The sequence below is a fragment of the Macrotis lagotis genome, chromosome 2, assembly GCF_037893015.1.
Source record: "Macrotis lagotis isolate mMagLag1 chromosome 2, bilby.v1.9.chrom.fasta, whole genome shotgun sequence".
In the NCBI taxonomy this organism is placed as follows: domain Eukaryota; kingdom Metazoa; phylum Chordata; class Mammalia; order Peramelemorphia; family Peramelidae; genus Macrotis; species Macrotis lagotis.
The window spans coordinates 189,332,024-189,355,086 of NC_133659.1; the positions used below are offsets into that span (position 1 = coordinate 189,332,024).

The 23,063-nt window shown below is 38.2% G+C and overlaps 1 protein-coding gene across 1 annotated transcript; it reads left to right on the forward strand.

Moving 5' to 3' along the window:
• The first annotated feature begins 1,625 nt into the window (after positions 1–1,625).
• GSDMB (gasdermin B) lies at positions 1,626–17,495 on the forward strand. Its single transcript, XM_074224010.1, has 11 exons — positions 1,626–1,714; positions 3,084–3,326; positions 5,039–5,216; positions 5,936–6,095; positions 6,272–6,365; positions 8,066–8,104; positions 11,332–11,355; positions 12,215–12,381; positions 12,549–12,681; positions 13,543–13,616; positions 13,991–17,495. Exons 2-11 carry the CDS (start codon positions 3,098–3,100, stop codon positions 14,204–14,206), a joined length of 1,314 nt encoding a protein of 437 aa, XP_074080111.1. The 5' UTR covers positions 1,626–1,714; positions 3,084–3,097; the 3' UTR covers positions 14,207–17,495.
• The last annotated feature ends 5,568 nt before the right edge of the window (positions 17,496–23,063 follow it).

Sequence of the window (23,063 nt, forward strand, 5' to 3'; positions counted from 1 at the left end):
GACCTACATGATTCTAACATTCTAAGTCATCAGATTTCACTGCTTAAGCTATCCCATCTTGTCCTGTTTCACTTCTACCTTTACATATAGCTTCCTGTTCTGCTTCCTTAGATCAAGACAAAGGGCCTGTGATACCTTTCAAATTCATAGTCCCTTAAATTGTAGGTGTGGGTATGGGTGAGGGTTTGAATAATTTTCTGAACTTGACAAACATCAAGGAACTTGAATATTTCCATATATGAAGAATAGAAAAGGAGGGTTACATTTAGAATCATAAATCTATTACAACTTGCATTTTTAAAAAAAAACATATATAAGTATTTATATATGTACACAGTTCAACATTTTAGTTTCATAACTGCCATCTTTACTCCTGAATCTCCAGTTTTCTTTGGTGCATTTAAAAAATGCTTCAAAGACCTTCCTTTCTTCCTTATTTTTGGCATCACTTTTAATAGTCCCATTTTTCTCCTATTCTTTTAAAAACAACAAATAGACCTTGTATATAACAAATAATCATATTCAAGCAAATTAGGTTCACATATTAATTGTGTCTGAAAATGTCTCTATCTACTCCATTCTCCTATCTCTCTGGTTGCACACTACATACCCAGTTACTGGGGACTGTACTCCATTCATCAGTCTTCCGGAGTCATGGGTGGGTAATTGCTTTGACCAGAATTCTTGTCTTTTAGATCTGCTTTTCTTTACAAAGTGTCAGTTACATTAGATGTTGTTCTGGTTCTGCTCACTTCACTGCATTAGATCATAGCAATCTCCCTAGGTTTCTTTGAATCCATCTCTTTAATAAGTCCTTAGTGTGCAATAATCCACAACATTATTAATTATTCATCCATTTTCCAATTAATGGACATCCATTTTGTACCAAATTGCACAAATGAATCTTTTATATTTTATAGCAACAAATCTTGCCATAAATATTTTTGGATATCCTTGTTCTTTATCTCCTTTTTTATCTCTCTTTTTTATGTAAATCTAATGGTGTCCCACTTGTGTTTAAAGGCCTGGAACCCTGCCAAGTTGCTTTTGCTCATATTCAACTGTTATTTAAATTTTTTTAAAAATCATAAACTGAATAAAAAACTGTAAAATAAGGAATGAGGTCATCATAAAACCACGTACTTAATATATTGTGCATTTTAATAAAAGAAAAAATTAACAGCCAATAAGCACTATATTTACTTTTGTCCCCATCCTCTCCACCTGAAGCTCTCTTATCTAAGATTTAGTTTTATCTAATTTTGTTCTGGTTCTGTGTCACTTTCTCTAGTCTTTTTCATATTTTTTCTTCATATTTATCTTTTATGATAAACTATAACAAATCCATTATGTTCACATAGTATTATTGATTAAACCAATTTCCAAGAGATGTGTACACTAATTATTTCCATTTTTCCCATCATCACAAATAAAATGGCAACATTTCCAAATGTATTATAAATAAAGTAAGAAAATGAATATTTTACATAGGTCCTTTCTTCATTTTCATGATATATTGGGATAAGGCCACTTTGGAATTGGTTCTGCTCCACCCACAAATGAAGGAGGAGCCTCATTTAGTCAATTCATAACCTGCAGAAGTTTCATTTTTTCTTTCTGAGACTCCTTGAGATACACTGGCCGGGTTCCCTGCTAGACTTTTCAGAGTGAGCAAATTTCTGGAGCACCCCATCTGTTGAGTAAAAGCTCACTGGTAAGCTCAAGAGGGACAGGGGGAGGTGGGGGGGGATATCCGTGAATTCAAAAATCAGCCATCTGATTCCGCTGTAAGGAGAAAAGGCCACCCAGGCAGGGTTCAGATGGCCAGAAGGAAGTACCCAATATCAAAAACAGCTAACAGTTTTATGGCACTTTACATGTTTTATAGGTAAGGAAGCCAAGACCAAGAAAAGTTAAATGATTTGCCCACGGTCACAATTACTATGTCTAAGGGGAGTTTCAAACCCAGGGCTTTTCTGACTCCCAATACATGTCTTTCTTTGAACTGTAGGCACTGGAAGGCCATTGTAGGTGTTCAGTGGTGGCCCAGAGGAAACAAGATTTAGGGAATTAGGAGAGTCTTGAGCCATGGAATCAAGGGTTGACTCTCTCAATGGAGAAGCAGTCTAAGAAAAGTAGGGAATGTTCCTTAGGGGAACAAATTGATATCCTAGTGAACTGGAAGGACAGAGACAGCTGGAAGGAAGCAGCCTTCATTCTGAAGCTCTCTATTTTATAATTGACCAAAGGGGTATTTTTTGAAAATTGGAGGGCTCTGTTTGTAAACCTTGACTCTTAGGGATAGGAAAAGAGTTCTGTTCCATTCTAATTTCCTTGCTTTTCTTTCTTTGTCATCCTTCCTCTTTCATTTTCTTTTAAGAAATTACTTCTTTTTATTGCCCCTACAGTAACATGTTCAAAGGTTGGCCAAATGTTTTATGAGGGCCTGTAATCCAAATAGAGAAGGGCAGAGCAATAAGCATTTATATAGGGCCTATTACCTACAAGGTAAAGCTAAGTGCTTTACAGTATTATCTGATGATGACAGCATATTGGCCCTGAAGCAAGGAGGACCTGAGTTCAAATGTGACACCAGACACTTAGAAGCTATGTGACCCTGAGCCAGTCACTTAACCTTATTTGTCTCACATTCAGGTGAGGCAATCTCCAGTGGTCCTGATTAATTTCTGGTCACTGGACCCCAATGGTTCTGGAGGAGTGAGACTGGTGACTTAGACTCCTTCACTCAGATCCAATCACATGAATGTCATGGCATCACCTCCCTGTTGTCATGGTTATTCTAGAATGAAAGAAAAACAACACAATATCATCTCATTTGATCCTCACCATAACCCTACAACTGTTATGATCCTCATTTTATAGTTGAGGAAATGAAGGCAAATAAAGATGAAATGATTTACCCAAGATCACACAGCTAGTGAAGTGTCATGGACTGGATTTGAACTCAGATCTTTCTGACATCAGGCCTTACACTTCTAGCTGCCTAGGGATATTTTTTTTTCCTGACAATGCTGCTGCCCTGAAGCCTGGTCTCATCCAACACTCATGCTGTTCCCCAACAGTTGCCTCACTGAAAATGTCTTCTGTATTTGAGATGATCTGTAGAAAAGTGGTCCAAGAACTGAGCCCGACAAAAGACTTAATTCCCCTTAAGAATCTCCTGGATGCGGACAAATTCCACTGTTGCTCTCTCCTGTACAAAAGTAAGGGGTCTTTCCCATTCTTTAAACCTCAGTTCTGGGAGGCAGGGTTTACTGTGGACGATCTTCTGGAGGACTCTGATGAACTGGATTGTGTTTCCAAAGGTCAGTATGATGTGGGTGGCAAGGAAAGGGATGGGATGCTAAGACCATTCATCTGGACAGCAGGCAATGGTCCAACACAAAAGTTAGAGGTCCCTACATCTTAAGGATGTCATTTTCTACTGGAAGGTGTGACATGTAAATATCAGTTTATACAAAACACATGTAAAGTGAATATTTGAGGAGAAGGGGGCACTAGTAAGGGGACCAGGTAGAGCCTGTAGAACATAGGATTTAAGGTGATTCTTAGCAGGGATGAGGAACTTTTTTTCTGCCAAGGGTCAATTGCTTGCTATATTTGGTCAAACATTTAATTCACCTCTAAAAAGCTATATTTTTAAAATTTTGTGTCCCGCATGCAGTTGCCATGATAGTACTAGATCCTGGGCTTTATATGACCAGGCGCTGGAGGTCCCTGTCCCTGGTTTTAAAGGAAATCTGGGATTCCAAGAGATAAAGATGAAGAGGGGGTGCATTCCAGATGTGGGAAACAGTCAGTGGAAAGGTATGGAGATAGAACTTGTTGAAGAGAGGTAGAGAAGAGTGGTCATGGACCAAGAATCACTATGACATGGGTATATTTTGATATGAAAAAAATCAATTATATGAAAATCCAAGCTTATTCCCAAATCTAACTTGGAAATAATATTGATAATAATAACAACTGACATTTCTATGGCATCCACTTAGTACTAGGCACTGTGCGAATAAATGTTTCACAATGATCTCATTGGAACCTTACAACAATCTTGGAGAGTAGGTGCTATTAAAAAAGGTGCTTTTAGAAAAGGATATGAGTTCTACCTGAACCTAAGAATCAACACTTGAACAACCCCAACATATGACCACATAGCTGCTACTTGGAGACCTTGCTGGTGACCTGTTGCTTTGTATTGAACCCAAATCTGCCTCTGCAATATGTACCCAATTAGTGGTTCTGCTCTTTGGGACCTAGCATGTCAAGGCTACTCCTTTCATAAGACTAGGCTTCAACTACACAAAGATAATCATATTTTCTCTTCCAAGCCAAGTCTTCTCTAGGTAAAACTTCTCCCAAGTTTCTTCAAATGATCTTCATGTGGCATAACATTTCTAGTCTTTTCCTCTTCCTGTTCCTGGAGCACAACACAGTTTATCAATATTTTTTTCTAAAATGGAATGACTAGGACTGAATCCAATATGGTCTGATTGGAATAGATAGTGTATAGCTAAGCTATTGTCTCTCATGCTTTAGACCTTATGCCCTTTTTAATTCAGGCTTAAGATTGCATCTATTTTTGAGGTTCAAACCAGCCTGTAAACCTTCCTTCCTTCTTGTTTCTTTATTTTCTTCTTTCTTACTTTCCTTCCTTCTTTGATCACCACACCATGTTGTGCTAAGTCACCAGCCTCATTTTTTCCTCTGGAGCCTTATCGGTCCAGTATCCAGATATGAATCAGGAGGACTAGAGATGACCTTGGATGTGAGACAATCAAGATTAAGTGACTTGCCCAGGGTCAAACAATTAGTGTCAAGTGTCTGAGGTCTAACTTGAACTCAGGTCCTCCTGTCTCTCGGCCAGTGCTCTATCAGCTTCATCACTTAGCTGCCCTAGGAAAAGTAGGACCATGGAGAAAATAGGTTATTTCACTTGGTTCTTTCCGGAAAAAGGAGTTATCTTTTGATTTATTTGAAACTTATTTTCTCTATCTTTTCTTTCCTTTTTTCTCTCTAGGGGTGAAAGAGAAAAAGAATTATAGGATTGAGGACAATGTGGAAATGAATATGAATATTGCATTGAATGTACCCCAAGTCATATCCTTAAATGGGGAAGCTAACTCCTCTACAATGTGTGATCTCAAATTAAAGTCCTCCAAGATTTCCCAGGAAGGGAAGGAGTCTTTGGTCCATCGGTGAGGTTGTACCTTTGGGAAGGAAAAAGGAGAGGCTAGAACAGTGGTCAGAAGTCTTTGCAGATTATACTCTTGTTGCACATCCCCTTTCTCCCTAAATGACCTTTACCCTGCTTCCCCCCTAGGGGAAATACTACAAAGAGAGCACAATTTGAGAACGCAACGAATTTCTCTGGGGATAAAGACTAGCCAAATCTCAGGAGAGTCCTGATAGTTTAGGAGAATGTAATTTCCAGCTTGTAGGACAGTTGAAGGGCCTATAAAACCTCCCCAAGTGTTCAAACTAGAATTGTAAGAAGCTCTTGCTTCTTTGAAAGGGAATGGGAACCCTATTCCACTTTTCTTGTGTACTGGCTCTCTCAGAGTGGTCCAAACTGGTTCTAGATCTATACCCAAATCTGGAGTTGCTTCAGAAATGACTTAGCTGGCCCCAATATTCTAGAAACCCTCCAATGAAGGAAAATCCTCAGATTACCTTGCTCCCTTAAGTAGACATCTGCCACCCTACTCTTCTCTGCCTTCAGAATTCGCCTGGGTTTAAAGGATACTCCTAAAGGGATTCTTGGCAATCCCTTAAACCTCTTCCTTCTCAAAATCTAAATTAGTTCCTAGGATAAGTGATTTCCTAGATGATGTATGATAGGAACTAGTTAGTCAGGGAATGTTCTGGAGGTGGAGCACTCTCAACTTACATTCAGCCTGATTGTCTCATTCTCTAGAAAGCTGAAGAAAAATCAGCCTTCCCTATTTGAGACATTGAAGAAAAAAGGAAAAAATTTGTATATGGTGGTAGAAACTGTGGAGATGGTTGAAGAACAAAAAGTACAGAGAAAATATTCAACAGACACTTCGTTCCAATCCCTGATGTGGAAAATAAAGGTTAGAATCCTGGTGGAGGGTAGGGGGTTGGAGGAGGTGGAGGTAGATAACCAACGGCTCAGACCTGTGGCATCCAGGGGCCTTATCACTCCCTGCCCTCTGTCTCTGCTCTGACCCTTCAAACATTACTCATCCTGCCTTCTCTGCCTCCCTTTTATCTTCACTTCTTGTCCTAGGGACGTATTAATGTCAACAGTGCTGTCACCGTCCCTTCTGAGAGTGTTCTTGCCTTCAAAACAAACGTTCTGGTCTTTGATGAGACATGTTGTCGTGAGTAGAGACCATGGGGGGTAGTCAAGGGTGAGAAATTTTGAGCACAGGCTGAATAGGTTACAGTGGGCATGGGGATCAGATAGGAAGGAGATGGAGGGAAGGAGAGAGGATGGGCTTTTAAGATTTTGGTTGTAATTCTAAGCAGTATTTACCAACTTTGTACACCCAGAGATTACTGGTGATCACTGTGGGATCTATCCCAGCCTTTTCAATATAAAGCAACAAATTACCCCCTTTTGGAAGGAAATTCTGAGGAAACAATCCCTTTCCTGTTCTCATTGAGAAGCAGCTATAGTGGAGAAGGCAATATCACAGAAAGACCTGAATTCAAGTCCCACCCTAGATTCTTATTAGCTGTATGACTCTAGGCAAATCATTCAATTTTTTGAATATTATTTTATTTTTTCAAATGAAAAATAGTTTTCAATATTCATCTTTTAAAATTTTATTTATTTAAGGTAATGGGGTTAAGTGACTTGCCCAAGGTCACACAGCTAGGTAATTATTAAGTGTCAGAGTTCAAATTTGAACTCAGGTTCTCCTGAGTTTAGGGCTAGTGCTCTTTCTATTCTGACACCTAGCTGCCCCCTGATTTTTTTTTAACTTTTAAGTTTCAACATTTTTCTACTTCCTTCCCTTCCCTCCCCCTCCTCATGATAGCAAGTAATCTGATATCAGTTATTCATGTATAATCATGTTTTAACATATTTCCATCTTAGTCATGTCATGGTAGAAGAATTAGAATTCTCAATGAGAAAAAGAAACAGAAACATAAAACAAGTTTTAAAAAGTGAAAATAGTATACTTTGATCTGCATTCAGACTCCATAATTTTTTCCTGGATATGGATGGCATTTTCCATCACAAGCTTTTTAGAATTATCCTTGATCATTGAACTGTTAGAGGAGCTAAGTCTATCATAGTTGATCATCACACATTGTTGCTGTTAATGTGTATCTCCTGACTCTGCTCATTTTTCTCACCATCAGTTCATGATTCAGGTTTTCTGAAATCTGTCTGCTCATGATTTCTTAAAGAACAATAGTATTCCATCACATTTATATACTATAACATGTTCAGCCATTTCCCAATTGATGGGTATTCCTTCAATTTCCAATTCTGTACCACTACAAAAAAGAACTGTCCTAAATATTTTTGTACATGTGGGTCTTTTTTATGATCTCTTTGGAATTCAAAAGACCTAGTAGTGATATTGCTGGATTAAAGGATATGCACAATTTTGTTGCCCCTGGGGCAGAGTTCCAAATTGTTCTCCAAAATGGTTGGATCAATTGTGAACCAACCAACAGTACTTTGGTGTTCCAGTTTTCCCACATCCCCCCCAACATTGATCATTATCCTTTTTTGTCACATTAGCCAATCTGATAGGTGTGAGGTGGTACCTCATGGTTGTTTTAATTTGCATTTTTCTAATCCATAATGCAAATCATTTAATCTTCATGGTTATTTTCTTCATCAGCAAAATGAGTCACAGGGTTGTAATGTATAATTGCTTGTACCTCCATTAGACTGTAAACTCCCTGAGGGCAGGGCATTATCTTTTGTCCCTTTTTATATTTCCAGCTCTTAGCAAAGTGACTGATACATAGCAAGAATTTAATAAATTTTTACTGATTAACTGATTACAAAATCAAGTGTATCACAAATAGGAATTATTCTTGTTTTCTACTTCTCTAGGAATTTCTCATTTTAATGATGAAAATTCCTTTCAGTCAGGTAAGTGCACCATTTGGACAGCTTCTCTCTACCTTTCTGCCCCTTCCTCAAAAGCTTCTTCCCTTCTGAGCCTTTGACACTGTTCAGCATTTCCAAGTTGGAACAACCTCTGTAAGGAGTGGGGGAATGAGTTACCCTTTGAGAGCAGTATCCAGTCCTCCTCCCCAGGGCCACTCTGTCCTATTTAAGAATGGGAAGAAAGGCCCTGGGGCAGAGAGATCTCTGTCAGTCTGTGATTCTATGATTCCAAGCTGGGGCAGAAGTAGATTAATGACTACCCAAGCTCTTCCCAAAGAGCCCAAGAGGAAGTCATAGAAGTAGTAAAAGGGTCCAGGTTCTGCTCATTTCAAAAAGAGAGACCAGAGACTGAGTAGAGTCAGGAGACCCTATTACCATTCTGACAGTCAGATTTGATATGACAAATGGGGTTATGAAGAGTCAGAAATGACTAAACAATAAGAAGGTAGCCCCCCTTTTAAAATTCCATTTCTTTCTTTCTTTTTCCAATCACATTTTTTTTACAATTTTCTTCCTTCTTCCCTTCCCTCTCCCCTCCCCCTGACAGACAGAAATGTAATATAAGCTCTATATCTATAACCATGTCAAACCTAGATACATATTAATCATTTTGTGAAAGAAGAATCACATCCAAACAGAAGAAAAAATTAGAGAGGGAAAAAAGACATATTTTATTTTCCCATTTTTAAGACTCACTTTAATTTTGGGGGACTGAAATTTGAAAAAAATTGTATTACATAAAGTTATTAAAATCGTTTTATTCATCATGAACTTTCAGGTATCTTTTGGGCAAGTCTAGTAAGTGGACTCATGCTTAGTCCATTCCAATTTCATGAACCTGAAGCACCAATTGTATCCTCCTTTAAAATCAGTCACTTCTTTTTCATCAGCAATTCTTCTGGCCTCCAGCTGAAACATCTTTGTGGACACAGGAATTCCACTGGCCCTTTGCTCTTCAATCCATCTTTTAATTTCCTCTCTAACTCAGGCCATTTGTCTGACTTGCCTCTCATGGTCTTCCTCTGCCAAGGTGTTTTCAGTAAGGTTTCTTCTCCCCAAAGCCAGTATCAAATTGTTTTCTCAATTGGAGGAGGGCTTAACTGATGTTCAGCAGCATGATTTTCATTCACTTTTGCAAAATGGATCGTTTTGAACTTGAATTCAACATTGTATGAAAATCTTTTCTGAGCCATTTCTGGGCAGAACATGGCAAAACATAACTTAATATACCGGTAACAAACGCAAAACAATGAATATAAAGACAACAAGTGTGAAAAAGCGGGAAATACAAGTAAAAAAAAAATCTACAACCATAGTATAAGACACTCCCAGTTTTTAGACCCCAAACTTTTTCAAAAAGGGTGCATCTTATACATGGGGAAATATGATAATATATAAAACAACTTTTTTTTTTAAAAATTGAAGATAGTAAAGTTTGGTCTGCATTTAAACTCCACAGTTCTTACTCTGGATTTGAATGGTATGCTCATCACAAGTCTTTTAATACTGTCATTGATTATTGTACTGCAGAAACAACCAAGTCCATCATAGTTGATCATCACCCTATGTTGCTGTTAGCGTGTACAATATCTCTTTCGGCTCACTTCACTCAATATCAGTTCATGCAAGTCTTTCAAGGCTTTTCTGAAGTCCCATCCCTCATGGCTTCCTACAGAACAATAATATTCCCTCATAATCATATACCATAATTTGTCCAACCATTCCCCAATTGATGGGCATCCCCTCCATTCTCAATTTTTTGCTACTACAAAAAGAACTGCTATGAATATTTTTGTACATGTGGATTTTTTACATTTTTTTTGTGATCTCTTTGAGAAACAGATCTAACAGTGGTATTGCTGGATAAAAGAGCACGCACAGTTTTATTGCTCTCAACTCCATCAACAATGCATTGATATCCTGGTTTTCCCACATCCCCTCCAACATTGATCATTTTCTTTTTTTAGTCATATTGTTTTAATTTGCATTTCTGAGTTTTAATTTGCTTTTTTCTAATCAATAATGATTTAGAGCATTTTTTCATATGACTATAGATAGCTTTAATTTCTTCATCTGAGAATTGGAAGGCAACCTGTTTTGAAGTCCCAGGACTCAAATTTCAAGCTATAACAGAGAAAACATTACATGATCCCCCTGGAAGGTTGAAATTCTGCCTCTATGACTACCAGTATGACCTTGAACAAATCTCCTTGAGGTCCCTGTGGGCCTCAGTTTTCTTATCTGTAAAATGAAGGGGTTGGAATAGAATGGCTTCTGGGATCTTTTCCAATTCTAGAGCTGGGATCTTAGAATTATCTAGAGAGTTCATGGGGAGAGAGGTCCATGGGAAAGATGGTTTGCTCCTCAGGGCCAAAGATGTTGGGGGTGGACTTGCGTAAAAGATCTAGACCACAAATCTAAGAGGTTGTTAGTTTTGGACACCAATATAATGAAGACATAGATGAGAGGAGGGTGACTCATGAAAGGCCTTGCCAAGTAAGGATGCATTTAATGTCTACTGTGTGCCCAGAAATGTGAAGGAGCTGTGGGTGTTCATTTAATCTCAAGGGGTCTCAGTTTCCTTATCTTTAAAATGAGAGGACTGTTCTCAGCCTTTCTAGTCCCTTCCAGCTCTGAATCTTTGATCCAGTGAGAAGTCAAGCAATCAAAGGTCTGAAGAGAAGAATCCTCTGGTTAGAACCCCAAGATACTAGGAAAAGGACAAACAGGCTGGTCATTGCAAGCTAAAGAGAAGACACAGTGGGTCATGATAGCTGTTTTGTGGAAGAGGGATTAACCATGGTTGGGGATTAGGAAGATGCCAAAATAGGCTTCATATTGGGAAAAACAAAATGAAATGAAATAAAAAGACTTTCTAATCATTAGAGCCTTCCCAAAATGGAAATGATGCCTCCCAAGACAGCAGGTTCTTATTCATTGGAGCAGAGGATGGATGAAGAGCCCTTTTATTTAAGATATTGGGAATGGATTTCTTTCAGGATTGAGTTGATTTAGAGAGACGTTGAACAACTCTCAAAAAATTCTGCAATTCCATCATTGAGGGGATGATGAGACTTGGTCAATACAGTGCAACCAAAAATTACAATAAAGCTATTGTGCACAGAGGCTAAGGTATATACACTTTAGGTAAGATTTAGATCCTACCATTATGTCTCACTCACTATGGCCATTGTTCTTTTTTGTTACAGAAACTGTTACTGCCTCCAGATCAGGTAAGAATTAAGTTCACTAGCTGTTGAAGGAAGTTGGGCTTCAGATCTCCAAAGGGCCATCTGTGACCTTTGAGCAGAAAGTCTGAGATCAATTCCCCACCCATAACCCCTGGGGTGGTTCTTTGGGAGACCCCAATTCCAAGAAGAGAGATTATCTTCCACCTTGGCTCTCAAAATCAAAAGGGTCAGTAAAAATACTCAGCTCAAGTGACTGGGAATATGGGACCTCAGTGGGATACAGCTCAGTTAGAAGGAAGTGTTGTGTTGATAGCAGTAAGGGAAGCTGTCAAAACTTGGAGCCCTTTATGCTTGGATTCCTAGCAGGAGAAAAAGAATTGGAGGAAGCAGCATGGTAGCATGCTGGAGTTCTTAACCTTTATCATATCATAGACCAGTCTGGTGAAGATTATGGGCTCTTTCTCAGAATAATATTTTCAAATGCATTAAATAACATGCATTGGATTACAAAGAGAACAATTATATATCACAATTCAATGATCAAAATATTTTCTAAAAATCAAAAAAGTTCATTGACTTAAAGTTAAGAATCTCTGGGAGCTGTGTCTTAGGGTGCTCAACTTGAAGTCAGGAAGACCTAAATTTGAATCTTGCTGCAGACATGTATGTATCTCTGGACAGGGTGTTTAACCTCTCTGGTCCCCCCATAAAATGAGGGGGTTGATCTTAACCTCTCTAGTCCCTTCAGACTCTAAAACTATGATCCAATGTTAAATCAAGAAATCGAAAGGCTGAAGAGTAGAGTCCTCTGGCTAGGGCCTCAAGAAGAAAGCTATACAACAATCTTAGGAAAAGGGCAGACATGCCAGCACAAGCCATTCCTCAACTCTTTTCTCTTCAGGAGTGCAGACTGAGGAATCCTCCAAACCCCTGGAGAACTTTGATGATCTTCAGGAGAATGTGAAGGACTTGAATTGGGAGCTCCAAGATCTAGCATACCAGAAGGATGTACTGGACTTGCTTATAAGGCATCTGCAGGATGGGATACTTAGGAAACTGGAGGAAAAGGTGAGAGGTCCCACTGCCCCATCCTATCTCAGCTTGACAGAGCAGAGGTCAGCAATAGGGCATGGGGACCATCTACAGGGAGAATTTCAAAGAGCTAGTGTAAGGGGCAGTTGGAAAGACCTCAGAGTCATACGTTTGTTTCTTCTCATCATTCTCTCGGTCACTAGGTAATCCTGGCCCATCTCACGGAAGAACTAAGTGACCCCAAGAACCCTCTTCTGAACATTCTGTTTGATGATTTCGGGAACTTCATGACCTCAAAGGGTGATGCCATGCTGTACTTTCTTGAGGCACTGTCAGGTGAGAAAAGACTTGGGGTGTTATCCTGAGGGTGGGGAGTCAGGCTAGCATTTATTTGGGAATAATTGAATGGAACTGATTATTCCATCCACTGCATCTTTGATTAAGCCGTTATTTCACAGAAGTGAAGGATGCCTTTTCTATTTCCCCCTTCTGGCTGACCTCCTGGAGGTTGACACCCTCCACACACCAGCCTAGGCACTTTGGTAACATATTTGGTAGAACTGCCAAATTAGATTGTGACCTAATCTGGTAGAGCATTGGATCTGGAGTCAGGAAGACCTGAGTTTGAATCCTGCCTCATACACTTATTATTTGGGTGATACTGGATAAGTCAATTAACCTCAATCTGCCTCACTTTCCTCCTTAGTAAAATGGGGATAAAAATAGACTTTTACATTACAGGATTGTTGTGAGGATCAAATTGCAAAGGCTAAAGTACTATATGTCATTTCAGTTGCATCCAACTTTGTGACTCCATTTGGAGTTTTCTTGGCAAAGATGGTTTGTCATTTCCTTCTCTAGCTCATTTTATAGTTGAAGAAACTGAGGCAAACAGGGTCAAGTGACTTGTCTGAGGTCACACAGTTAGTGTCCATGCCTGGATTTAAACTCATGAAAATGAGTCTGCCTGGATTCCAAGCCCTGTGTTCTCTCCACTGTGCCACATAGCTGCCCCAAAGTACCATGGAAATTCTACTTCTTATTATTACCCCAGCTGGATGACCCCCATGTAGCATTTCTAGGTGTCCCTCAAGGGTTTCCTTATGGTCCCTCCAACCTGTGACCTAATCTGGGAAGCAAGACCTGCACCCTTTTTTCCCTCATCTTTATTTCTTCATCTCTATTCTCTGTTGGCAGAACTGAATGAGTTGCAACAGAAGCTGCTGGCCATAGTTGTGGAAGAGGGGCTCTTGTCTGAGCTGAGGAACTTGGTGAGAAAGTCTGAGTCTTCTTGGGAAAGATCTCTGGGGATAGGGAGGAGGGGTATGGAAAAAGAGCTGATGCTACTTTTTCAAGTTCAAGGGAGAAAGAATTCAGGACATAGCCCCTGTTTGACTGCATCCATCACTAGAGTAGATAGATATGATGTAGATAGGATTCTTGTGTGGGTACAGATTGGATTAGGGGCCTCTAGAATATAGGGAGCTGAGAAGATACAGAAAAAGAGTGAAAAGAGAAGTAGAGCTTGGTCTCAGTGTCATGAAATTGGGTGAGCATCATAGAGTCTTCACATTTGAAATGACCTGAGAGTTGGTCATCTTCCACCAACTCTTGCATATCTATAGCATAAATCCCTTTCTTGTAGGTGGAGTGCATCCTAAAGCAGACCTCCAAGAGTGAGCCAGAACCGTTATTTCCGAAGAATGACTTAATCATTCACCTTGTGAGTCTATGTGACCCAGAACACAAGTTGAATCACAGCGTCCTTTGGAACTCAGAGACCAGCCACTCACTCTGTGCTCTCTACTCAGCCCTTTCTTTCCTGCTTTTATTGGCTCAAGGTTCTAGTGCTTTCCTTTAATCTTGCTTCCCAGGGCTGGGTAATTTAAATTTCAAATCAATAGAATGTGCATCAGAATAGCATAAAAAACCCCACAATTTTATTCCAAAGAAGAAAATAAAATGATCAGAAATATACAGCATACTATTATCCGAAGTAGTTCACTTCTCCGAGGGGAAGGGCTATTTAATTTTTGCCTTTTTAAAAAAAATCGTTTCACAGACTCAGAGTGGAAAGAACTCTAGAAATCACCTAATCCAATCTATACCTTGAAGATATTAAATTGATTCTGTATAGGTTTTTTATTGATTCTATTTACAGTTATTTAATTTTGTCCTGTAATTGTACCTCAGTCATGGTTATCTCTGAACTTGGTTTGGAAATTCAGTTGGTCTGTAATGAGTTAAGTTTAGAAATCCAGTTCTCCTATTAATCCTTGTTCTATTCTTGCCTCATGGAAATCTGCTGTCTTTGGGAATATCAAGTTATCCTCAATAGATATCAAGGAGTCTGGTCTTGCAGGTGGACTCAAACAGCAAACATTTCTTGGTCACAAGAATTCAGCTACTCCTTTAAGTTAGTTAAAAGAAAACTTGTTAGCCCTCATAACTTCAACTCCTAAAAAATTTCATGATATCTGTTTGTTATCTTTGAAGGCCTATAGTCTGACCTAGTACATCCTTGCCTGTCCTTGTATGATTAACTTCCTCTAGAAGAGAGGGAATTTGCTATCCCTGGTCCATTATCAATGGCCTCAGGATACAAATGGACCCAACAAATCAATCAAGCATTTCTCTAAGACAGAGAGGAATGGTTTCTAGTTTCATGTGAGGGTTAGCCCTTTCTTCTGAATGTAACCAGTTGTTCTCTTGTTGACTGTATCTTAACTCCTTTGTGACCTGGTCTAAAATGCAATCTGTTGAAGAGATAGAAAGAGAAATTCCATTTAGTATGATTGTGGATGGCATAAAATACTTGGAGTCTACTTGCCAACACACACACACACACACACACACACACACACACACACACACTTTGCACAAAGATAAATCTAAATAATTGGAGGAATATTTTGTTCATGGGTAATTTACTCATTCAGTATCATGCCAACCAAATTACCAATGAATTATTTGATAGAGTTAGAAAAAATCATACAAAACTCAGCTGGAGAAATAATAGATCAAGAATACAAAGGGAATTACTGGGAAAAAAGTGAAGGAAGGCAGTCTAGTAGTACCAGATTTCAAACTATACTATAAAGCTGTAATCTTCAGAACAATCTGGTATGGCTTCTTAGCTTGATCATTGGACTAGATGAGGTTGCTGTTGTTGTCTTGTTATTTGTCCTTCATTTTCAATGACTTCAAGGTGATATCTTGACATGCTTGTGAACTGTATTTAAGTGAGGTAGAGTTGCACAAAATCAACCTCAGCTGACTTCAGTTTCTCTTCCTGAGTCATCAAAATTCAAGACAAAAATCAGAATGACAAATGGTGGCCAATGGTGAGGCAGTGAATTACCTTGACATTTTTAATCATCTGATCAAGCTTCAGCTACATTCATGGCTGTAAGGAAAAAATTGTTCTCATCTACCCATTCCACTGAGGAAAGTCTTTCACATTTTTGGAGTAGACATCCCCCCTGACTGACTGATGGGTTTAAATGACTACAGTATTCTAGTGTTTGGTAACCTCCAAAGTTGCTGCTATTGAGACAAGAACTTACTATTCAACAAAAACTCTTAGGGAAAACTGAAAGGTAGTCTGGCAGAAACTAGGCATGAACCAACATCTCACAACATATACCAAGATGATCTCAAAATTGGTATATGATTTAAACATAAAAGATGATATAAGAAAATTAGAGAAGAATGGGAAAAATTATCTGTCAGAGCTATAATAAGGAAAGAATTCATGACCAAATGAGATAGAGAATATCAAGGTAAAATTGATAATTTTGATTATATAAATTTTTTTTGCATAAACAAAACCAATGTAGCCAAAATTAGAAGAAAAGCAGGAAACTGGGTGGGGGGGTTACAATAAGATTCTCTGCTATAGGTCTCATTTTTCAAATACATGGGGAACTGAGACAAATCTATAAAAATAAAAAGTTAAAAATAAAACCATTGATAAATGATCAAAGTATAAGGACAGGCAGTTTTCAAGAGAAATCAAAGCTATCAATAGTCATGAAAAAATGTTTTTAATCACTATTGATTGGAGAACTGCAAATTTAAACAACTCTGAGATACTACCTCACATCTATTAGATTGGATAATTTGATAGAAAAGGAAAATGCCAAATGCTGGAGGGGATATGGAGAATAGGGACACTAATATATCCTTTGTAGAGCTGTGAACTGATCTAACTATTCTGGAGAACAATTTGGAACCATACCCTTTGACCCAGTAATACCAATTTTAAATATATATATATGTATATATATATATCAGAGAGATTAAAGAAAAATTAAAGACTCAAATGTACACAAATATTCATAGCAGCTCTTTTTTTGGTGGCAGAATTGGAAGCTGAGGGGATGCTCAACAATTGGGGATTGACTGTGGTATATGATTATGATGGAATACCATTGTATTGTAAGAACTGATGAGAGGGATGAGTTCAGAAAAACCTGGGAAGACTTGTATGAACTGATGCAGAAGTAGGAGAACATTGTGTACAGTAACAGCAATGTTGTAATAAAGATTAACTAAGACAGACTTAGCTATTCTGATCAATACAACAACCCTAATAATTCCAAAGGATTCATGTTGAAAAATGTATCCACCTCAGGAGAGAGAACTGAGTGAAGATTAAAACATATATATATTTCTTCCTTTCTTTCTTTCTTTCTTTTTCTTTCCGAGCATAGCTAATGTGGAAATGTGTTTTGCATGACTTCATCTATTTAATGGTCATTGTACTTCTTGTCTTCTCAATGGGTGAGAGAAGGAGTGGAGGCAGAAGAGAATTTGGAACTCAAAAATATTTTTAAATAATAATAAAAAAATAAAATTTAGCCTACTTTTATAATCCCATGACAATAATTTCCACTGTGTGTGTGGGAGGGAATGCATTTGACCTCTTTGCTATCCATGGCAGCTTCTGCAAAATAACTGACCAATCTCAGAGAACTTCTAACTCTGATAATCTATGATTCTGTGATTCTAATCTTTGTCCTTGTTTTCCCCTGTATCACTTCCATTCCAGCAGGATCTAAACTCCTCAAGATGTTTTTTTTCTCCTAACTTTCATTCATAGTAGGCATTTAATGTTTGTTTAATTGAATCAAATGTTGCCTGTCATTGAATGAGCCACTGAATTTCTTTCCAGAGCACAGAGCCATAGGATTTTTTATCCAACAAAAGTATGAAATTTCAAAGCTTCTCTGTGTTACCAGATTTCTCATACCATAGGCCAGGGCTTACTTTTAAATCTTACTTTACTTTAAATCTCACTTACTCTTAAATCAATCTTACTTTTAAAAGTTTTTATTGAAACAATAGACAATATATATATATATATATATATATATATATATATTTTGATTTGACATTTTAGTGAGAGTTCTGTGGTTAACTCAGCTTCCTTTATCAAAGCATTTAGTAAATCCATAGGAGGGCCACATAAAATCTCCCTGCCAGCTGCATGAGTCAACTGGCAGCATTTTGGACAGCCCTGCTATAGGCCACACTATTCCCCTCTTTTCACTGGGGCTGGGAGAAAAGAGAATGAGGAATAAAATTAATTAGGGGTAAAGGAAAAGGAGGGAATAGAAATGTCTCACCACACTTTTTGGAGTAGTGTTAGTCTAGTTCAAAGTGCCTGAGTGATGAACTATCAAGATGTCAAGATGAATGGGGGTAACCAGTCCCTACCATCAATTGAACTAATATTCATGGTTCAGTTTTTATTCAGTCATATTTGCAAAATGATACCTTCTATATACAGTCATTTATAATAATGAACCATAGTTGTCTTTACCCCATAATATACATGAGGTTAGTTCTTCAAGGTTCACTTATCTTAAGCCAACATATGATAGTCATGAAAAGAGAAGAAATGATGGTATATTTCTCCTATTTGTATGTATGGTCAGAAAACAATCTGATGAGTTCTTCAATCATCTTGATGTGATTCGTGGGTATAGATCTTTGACTAGATGTGTCTCAAGGGTACCCCTTAGAGAGGTAGATATATGTATTGCCTCCTTGCCAAGAGGATATATATATAGATATATATAGATATATAGAATCTCTTTGGTGGGGTCACTTCACTATTTATGGTACTACTTTTTGCTTTTATAGGACTCTCCCTTCTACTTATCTCTTCTTCTGAAGTGCAAAAAGAGATAGAGAGGAGTTTTTTTCCCTTTCACTGCTTCCTGATCAGTAATGGTGATTTACAGCAGACATCTACTCTCTTGGAAAAGAATCTTCCCTTTTATTTTACTGAGAAAACTGAAGCTATTTGATATGAGCTCTCTCTTCTTTCTTTCTTTCTCTTCACCTCCAAACCCTTTGACACCATTCCCCAACTCTTTTCTCCCTTCCTCCAGTTTCTTTACCAAGGACACTGCTCTACATTGTGTGCTTGATTTCATCCCTTCCAGTTTTCTTCAGCAGATTGTATTTCAATCATCACCCCTCTCAAATTTCCAGCCTCCCAATTAATTATTTCCTTACTGCAGCCATATATGCAATTCCTTTACTGAACTCTATCATCTCTCAGAGTCCTAATTTCCCCTGAACTTCACTTTCACAGCATCAACTTTCCTGTTGGACATTTCACACATCCTGGAGATATCTACAACTCAGCATTTTCCCTTTTTGTTATCTTAGTCAAATTGATGGGTATGAGGTTGAACCTCATAGTTGTTTTAATTTGCATTTCTCTAATCAATAATGATTTGGATTTCTTTTCCCCAAAACCTCTTCCTTTCTCAAACTTTACTATTTCTGTTAAAAGTACTGCAATCTTTCCAATTTCCCAGATTAGTTATCTCAGCATCATTCTTGACTTCTTATTCCTTCTAGATCCCACACATCCAAACACTTGTTAATTTTGCTATTTCTACCTCCACAACATCTCTAATGTCCAACCCCTTCTCTTTAGCTTCCTTACTAGCCATTAATTGAACTACTATTTGCTTCAGTTTCTCATCAGTAAAATGGAAACACATGGGAGAAAGAAATGACAAGTCCATTGGGCCACATAGAAGTGGACACAGCTGAATGACTCAACAACTACACACCTACACACACACACACACACACACACACACACACACACACACACACACACACTGACACACATATATACTTTCATTCACTGTTATTTTGGTTTTGGTTTTGATTTTTGGTGAGACAATGGGGTTAAGTGACTTACCCAAGGTCACACAGCTAGGTAATTATTAAGTGTCTGAGGTCAAATTTGAACTCAGGTCCTCCTGACTCCAGGGCCAATGATCTATCCTTTGAACCACCTAGCTCTCCCTATTAGTTCACTGTTTTTTTTCTGCAAGGCAATGGGGTTAAGTGGCTTGCCCAAGGCCACATAGGTAGGTAATTATTAAGTGTCTGAGGCCTCATTTGAACTCAGGTACTAATGACTCCAGGGCTAATGCTCTATCCACTGCTCCACCTAGCCACCCCCAATTCGTTCACTGTTAACCATAATTTTCTTAAACTAAAAATGAAATAAAAAGTTTTATCAATGAAGTTTTATTTTCAAGGATCTTACTGAACCCATGGCTGGGGATAGTATCATTAAGGATATCAACCAATAGCCTAATGTGGAAACAATATTTATAGAGATCTCATAAAGGAACATAAAATTTTGGTGATCAGCCAATTGGGTTACACATTAGGACATAAAGGTATCATTAATTATTTTATGATTCTCTCACCCATTCATACAGTCTGTTCTATGTGAGAAATGACATAGATCAAATTAGCAACAGGACCACTGTCTCTAATTCTGACTTGAGATTTTGTGCTGTTATCAGATATGATCTAGACATATAAAACATTGGGATTTCTCCCTTTCCAAAATGTCATTTTTTTCAATTGTTATTTTACTTTATTTTTCCAATTACACATTATAAAAGTTTTTCAACATTCATCCACAGGTATATGCATATTTTTAAGTTACATAATTTTCTTCCATCCTTTTTTCCCACCTCCCTCCCCTCAGTGGTGAACAGTGAGGTGATTATTATACATACACATTTGTGTTTAAGATGTTTATAGATGAGTAATTTTTGGTATGAGGAATTAGGATTAAGGGAAAAGAAAGAAAACATGAGATAGGAAAGAAATACATGAGAAATTTTTAAAAAGTGAATGCAGTGTTCATTCATATTCTGTTGGTTTCTTTTATCTTGTTTTGTTTTTCTTCCTCTGATGGGGATAGCATTGTCCTTAGCTTATCTCCTAGGCTAAATTTGAACTTAGATCCTCCTGACTCCAGGGTTGGTGCTCTGCTGTGAGGAACTGCATCCATCAAAGTTGATCAACTCACAAAGTTGTTACTAATGTGTACAATATTCTCTTTGTCCTGCTCCCTTCACTCAGCATCAGTTCCTGTAATTTGTAGAGTTTGGCCTTTCACGATGCTTAAAGAACAATAGTACTCCATAATATTCATTCCCCAATTGATGGGCATCCCTTCAATTTCCAATTCTTTATCACTCCAAAAAGAGCTGCTATGAATATTTTAGAATATGTGGGACTTTTCCCAATTTTTTATGATTTCTTCTGGATATAGGTCTAGTATCGATATTGCTAGGTCAAAGGCTTTGACCAATTTTATTGCTCTTTGGGCATAGTTCCATATTGCTCTCCAGAATGGTTGGTTCAGTTCACAACTCCACCAACAATGCATTAATGTCCCAGTCCTTCCACAACCTCTCCAACATGGATCATTTTCCCTTTTTGTTATCTTAGCCAAATTGATGGGTGTGAGGTTGAACCTCATAGTTGTTTTAATTTGCATTTCTCTAATCAATAATGATTTGAAATACATTTTCATGTGATTATAAATAGCTTTAATTTCTTCACAAAATGGCTCAAGTTTTAAGAATTTATTCAATTTCTTATAGAGATAACTAGACTAGTTTCCTGCCTTCTCAGGATGGTCTTTACTCTGATTGTTTACACAACTGTGAAAGCCCAAACTTGGAGATGCAATTAGAGGGGGGACTGGGCTATTTCACACAGACAGAACCTGCCTTCAGATTTATAACTGGAGAGATCCAGACCTTGTGGAGGGCAAAAAATAACATTTAGGCTTACAAACCCCAATTAGAGACTGAGAAATCAATTTTGATCAAACATATAGGATTAAAGAAATTATGAATATATAGGTACTTGTCTTTCCCATTAGAATGCAAGGTTCTTGCAAGTATGAATTGTTTCAGTCTTGGCATTTGTATTTCCAGATCCACAGTACCTGCTAGGCTTGGTGATTGATTTAAATGCTTATATTGAGAGGGGAAATTCAGAGATGCTGTTTCTAAAACAATCTCCTGAGTAAAACTGAGGAGTGAGGAGGGGAAGGGGGATGAAAAATTCTCCAGGGAGCCGTGCTTCTGAAATATAGTTGCCTGGGCAACAATTTCAGAAGCTTTAGGAGATGCTCCGGATAATCTCAAATTTAAGAGTTGAAGTCAGGGGTTCTGGCACCAGTTTCCAACAGGGAAAAGATAAACTGTGTGCTCCTTGAAGAAATGAAGGTATAATCCTAAAACTAAAGTACTAAAAGTTATCCCTTGGGAGAGGAGTGGGGCAAGAGAGCTGGACCTTGCCAACTCTCTTTGTCATGATTTTTGAGTTTCTCAATCAGTGCAGGTCAGAGGTGAATGGGGAACTCTAGACCAGCAGCTCTTAAAATGTGACTCTCTGTGGCCCAATGACTGGAATCACACAGACTGAGCTCTATTCTGAGGCTTGACCACTCATGGATGACTCATGACCCACAACCTTCCTCCCCCCTGGGACACTGAGTTCGTTTGAACTAGGGTCAGAATTCCATGAGGGTCAGTTTCTTTCTTTGTCACTTTGCCCCCCTGGAGTTAATCCAGGGAAAAATCTCCAAAATAAAGCTTAAAGTTCTAAATTTCCCCAAATATAAGTAATAAGGTTACAAACATGCATATAAGACATATAATGTATATTGTGAGTATTATGGATAGGCCAGATTTCATTTCAGCTCTTCCAGAAAATGCAAAACACATAAGTGACTCTCAGGGGTCCATGAACATACAAATGGAGAGACATCAGATACACAAATGTGATGAGACTCTGACTTCATTCTCCTGATCCAAAAGTACATTAGCATTTGGGATCATCAGGACAAGCCTGGCTGCATGTCTCTCTCAAGATTCTAGGGTTTTTCCCCTCTTTTCTCTTTAAGCCTTCACCCCTGTGACTTCTCCCTATCACCAATCTCCAGGTGAATTTAATTGCTTCCTCATATCATTGATTGGCCCAGCGATTGGCCTCAATATCCTTTTTTTTTTTAACAGTTTTTACAAGTATTTTGTTTATTTATTTGTTTTTGCAAGGCAAACAGGGTTAAGTGGCTTGCCCAAGGCCACACAGCTAGGTAATTATTAAGTGTCTGAGGCCTCATTTGAACTCAGGTACTAATGACTCCAGGGCTAATGCTCTATCTACTGCTCCACCTAGCTGCCCCTTATTTTGTTTATATTAAGGAAGCTAGTACAAACATTTAATCAAAATTCCATGTCTTAGGTGAAAAAAAGAAAAAAGGTAAAAATATAGCAGTGATCTGCTGTATATAATTCTGCATCCTTTTTTTTTTTTAGGTTTTTGCAAGGCATATGGGGTTAAGTGGCTTGCCCAAGGCCACA